This window comes from Monopterus albus, unplaced genomic scaffold (genome assembly GCF_001952655.1).
Source record: "Monopterus albus unplaced genomic scaffold, M_albus_1.0 scaffold234.1, whole genome shotgun sequence".
In the NCBI taxonomy this organism is placed as follows: Eukaryota; Metazoa; Chordata; class Actinopteri; order Synbranchiformes; family Synbranchidae; genus Monopterus; species Monopterus albus.
In genome coordinates, this window is record NW_018128114.1 from 744,917 (window position 1) to 748,809 (window position 3,893).

The following is a 3,893-nucleotide window of genomic DNA, read 5'->3' on the forward strand; positions in this document are numbered from 1 at the left end:
TGAATTTCAGTGTCTCCAAATGTGTTCAGTTCCAGATCCCGTCCCTCAAAATCTATTAAGTTCTGTAGCAAATCACTTGCCTCATATTGTCCATTGGTCATGCTGGTTGTTGTTGGTTCCAAATCTTAGTTGTAAGTTTCTTCAGACATTAGAGGGTCCAGCGGCCCCATCATACTCTCCTTGTCTCGGCGTGCTGTTCCTGGGTCCAAAATCCTGGTTCCGAGGTCGGGTCACCAGTTTATCGTATCGCAGAAACGTGATTTCTCCTCTCTCCTTAGCCTCTCTTAACATCGGCATCAACGCTTTTCTTCTCTTCCTCACACACTCGGGGTAATCTTCGTTGATGTAGATCCTGGTTCCCTTAAGCTTCTTGGCTTGTTGCAGGATGTTTATCTTATCTTTCTCATTCTTCAACTTAACCATCATCCCACTTGGACCCCGTTCGGTCAATTTCCCAACTCTGTAAACCCGTTCCATCTCTATATCTTGATGAATTTTCAGTTTGTCCTTTAAGATCTCCTTCACCTTACACTCCGCTTCCGTCCCGCTTTCTCCAGCTGATTCCATGATTCCCTCGAAGATCAGGTTTTTTTGCTTGGACTGTACTTCCAATTGCTCCATTTTACACGCAATAGTTATTAGACTCTCTCGGGTTTTGTCAATGTCCCGAAAAGCGTCTTTGGCAGTTTTTTCATGCCTCCCCACGTCCGCTTTAATCGCGTCCACATCTCGCTGGGTAAACTGCAAACTCGTTTTTATCTCCTGCATTTCTTTGGCCAAGTCGTCGAATCGCTTGTTATTTGTCTCCATAATTAGTTTCACAAAGCCTTGGAAACTCTCATTCTGCTGGCACATCAGCGCAGTGTACATGATCTTCTGCTGATTCATCATCTCAGCTACTTGCGCCGCTGAAATAGAATCTTCTTCCGCCTCAACATCTTCGTTCACTTCGGATTTATTAGCTCTTTTTCCTCTTGGAGGCATTTTAGTAGTTGTAGAATTTGTTCAAAGCCTTGACAATATGGAAGATGTGAAAAATTGTAGAACAAACAAGAGAAGCAATAAAGACGTCTGCTCTCGCTTGCAACCCGGAAACATACTCAAGTTATGTTACCAATTTATATATACAATCTGCAGGTGTTTGCAGAGATGATAAAAGATGCTACACAAGCTCAAAACTATAAAACAAAACACTTCCCAGAAAACTGTCATGCCCAGTTCCCAACAAACTATAAGTTGCTTATACGTACTTCCCTCATCTGCTGCTACTTAGGTCTCCATTTTCTTGGAAATGGAGAAAACTGAAACTACTCTACAAAAATGCAAAATAAAATGGCTGTACATAGGAATAGTGATGTTCAAAGCATCTAATTACTAAAAAACAGGTGTAGGAACGAATAAACAAATACACCTACATTATATGTACATGTTCATACCAATGGTCATGCAGCATTGCACCGTCTTATGGTGTACTGTGCAGTGTTTAGTACCTCTTGATGAGGTGATAGATGAGGTATTTAACTCTCTCCTCCATCCGAGGTTTTTGCAGTGGGATTGGATCACTTTCATAGGTGACCTTCACAACCAGCTCACCCAGTTTGTCCAGCTGACGCTTGATCTGGAAGAGACTCTGGGCCATCAGAGTAAACCTGAGAGGGGACAGGTGAGAAGAGAAAGAGGAAGCTGAGGGAGAAACTATATGCTTATATACTCTATGTGTAAGACTGATCTGGGCTTAGCCATTGCGGGTCAGAGGTCACACTGGGGAAAAAAAAGAACATCAAACAATCAGAGCAGCTTTCAAGATAAACACTTAGTATCATTTATGAGACTGATGTGCCTTGGTTATACTGGCTGAGGTAAGAGTCACAGCCATGACTAAATGCTAATGTCACCATGCTAATGTACTCACAGATGACATCCAGCTCATGTTATTGGGCCAATTGTTTACCATGTTCACATTAGTTTAATGCATTAGCTTGCATCATTTGCTAATCAGCAGAGAGTGACACATCTTCCCAGAGGAGCATCTTTGGTTGAGTTGAAGGGGGTCAGCATGTGTAGAAAATACAAACTGTCTAGGATTTAATTCGACTGTATGTTTCCATGACAAATTATGAAAGGCTTTATCCCAAATGAGCCAGTTTATTCTGTTCACTGTGTTTAAATTAGATATTTTTTACTATTATTAGTAGTATAATGGATGTGTAAATGCCGTTACTGAAAGTCAACCTACACACCGTGCAGGTTATAGGTCAGGCTGTCTGGGTCTCTGCTGCTTTGAGTTTGGGCCTTATTTTTTAAGTTGTCTATTGTAGGTTCTCTAGCTATATAGAACAGCAGCGCTCCATCACTGGAGTACTTATAATGCACAGCAATTAATGTCTACATGTTCTGGGAATGTGTGTGTTACATACTTTAATCATATAACGTCACTAATGCATTAAAGCAATGATTTCAGTAGACATTCAGGAACACTTATTACCAGCTCTGCAGCTGGTCCAGGCCAGTGAGCAATGGACCCCCGATGGCAGCGATCTGCTGCCTGCGTTTCCAGTCCTGCAGCTCTGGTTTGAGCTGAGAAGTCATCAAGTCTTCAATCTCTTTGATGACAATATCCATTTTTGACAGAATCTCCTGACAAGGGTGTGAAAAAGCTATAGTGATGCCTCATGAAATGTAAGTCATTCAGTGCAATGAGTTTTTATTTGGACACTCAGGAGGTGTCACAAAGAATCTGTCACTTTTATATTTGTAGATATTTTGTGTAAACTTCCTTGTACCTCTTATATAACAACTTAGCATGTTGATGCAAAAGCATACCTTCCTTTTAAAGTCGAGCCTGTTAAGCATTTCCTGTAGTCTTGTTACTTCCTGTTTCATCATGTCAGAGTTCCTATCTGATGATTCTGGCACACATACACACATACAACCACACATAAAAATTGTTTTGAACACATTCAGGAGCGTGCTTTTCCACGGTCTTCAGAAAAACAGTTTTAAATGAATGCTGTTTTTTTCACAGCTTGTGTGAAAGGCCTCACCCCGAGATTGTAGAGTCTTGTAGCGGAAATCGAAATCGTCCTGCATGTCCTCAATGTGTTTCACAGCCTGGTCCATCAACTAGACACAGAAAGACACATCTGTTATAAAATGTGTTTTATAAGATGAAATAGAGCACTGTCTTGGCTTTGATATTCCTACAAACATCTGTGTGTTTCTCTTACCTGCACACTGTTCCTGATGATACCGACTCTGTTGTCCATGTTCTTCTGCCTCTCAAAGGCCACGGAATTCTGCAGTGATTTCTCCAGGGGACCCTGTTCAAAAAGCTTTTTAGTCATTGATTCATTTCCTTTTAATTTACTTGCTGAGTATTTGGAAGGCAGTAAAACAACAAAATGAGCTAAAAAATGCTAAAACATTCAGTAGAGCCCAGGGGACCTACAGAGCTGGGTGATAATTCTCTAGATTCATTAGTGAGTCACAAAAAAATGAAAAACAAGCCTTCAGTATTTGTTAGAAAATTATCTGGCCAAGAAGACATCTTTGGGCCACCACAAAAGCTTTTTTTGTTTTATAGCCCAAATTACCCAGTGTTGTTGTAGTTTGTTGCAGCCTTTCTGGAAAAATACTACAAAAAAGTCTTTTTATCTTGTTTATAGTTATTGTAACACTTAAATGATTATGGTAATCACAGCAATGAAAGTAGAATTCCACACTGCTTCATGGGAATAAAGTGCAGTTGCTGGGAATGTGGGGGTGTAAGTTATTAAATGTGTACTGTCTTCCTGGTAACAGACCAGCCTTGATTTACCAGCAGCAGTTGTTAGTAAGGAACCAGGGGACTTTCCCATTGTGACAAACCTGTTCCTGCATGCAGGCGCTGGAGA

The 3,893-nt window shown here is 40.8% G+C and overlaps 1 protein-coding gene across 1 annotated transcript in view; it reads right to left on the reverse strand.

Moving 5' to 3' along the window:
* Nucleotides 1-3,893, reverse strand: part of stat4 (signal transducer and activator of transcription 4) — a 19,213-nt gene that overhangs the window by 9,046 nt on the left and 6,274 nt on the right. The window contains exons 5-10 of the mRNA XM_020620171.1: nucleotides 3,868-3,885; nucleotides 3,228-3,320; nucleotides 3,045-3,123; nucleotides 2,824-2,909; nucleotides 2,486-2,637; nucleotides 1,491-1,649 (exon numbers count right to left, since the gene is read on the reverse strand). Coding sequence (XP_020475827.1) covers nucleotides 1,491-1,649; nucleotides 2,486-2,637; nucleotides 2,824-2,909; nucleotides 3,045-3,123; nucleotides 3,228-3,320; nucleotides 3,868-3,885 — 587 coding nt within the window. The remainder of the gene's footprint in view (nucleotides 1-1,490; nucleotides 1,650-2,485; nucleotides 2,638-2,823; nucleotides 2,910-3,044; nucleotides 3,124-3,227; nucleotides 3,321-3,867; nucleotides 3,886-3,893) is intronic.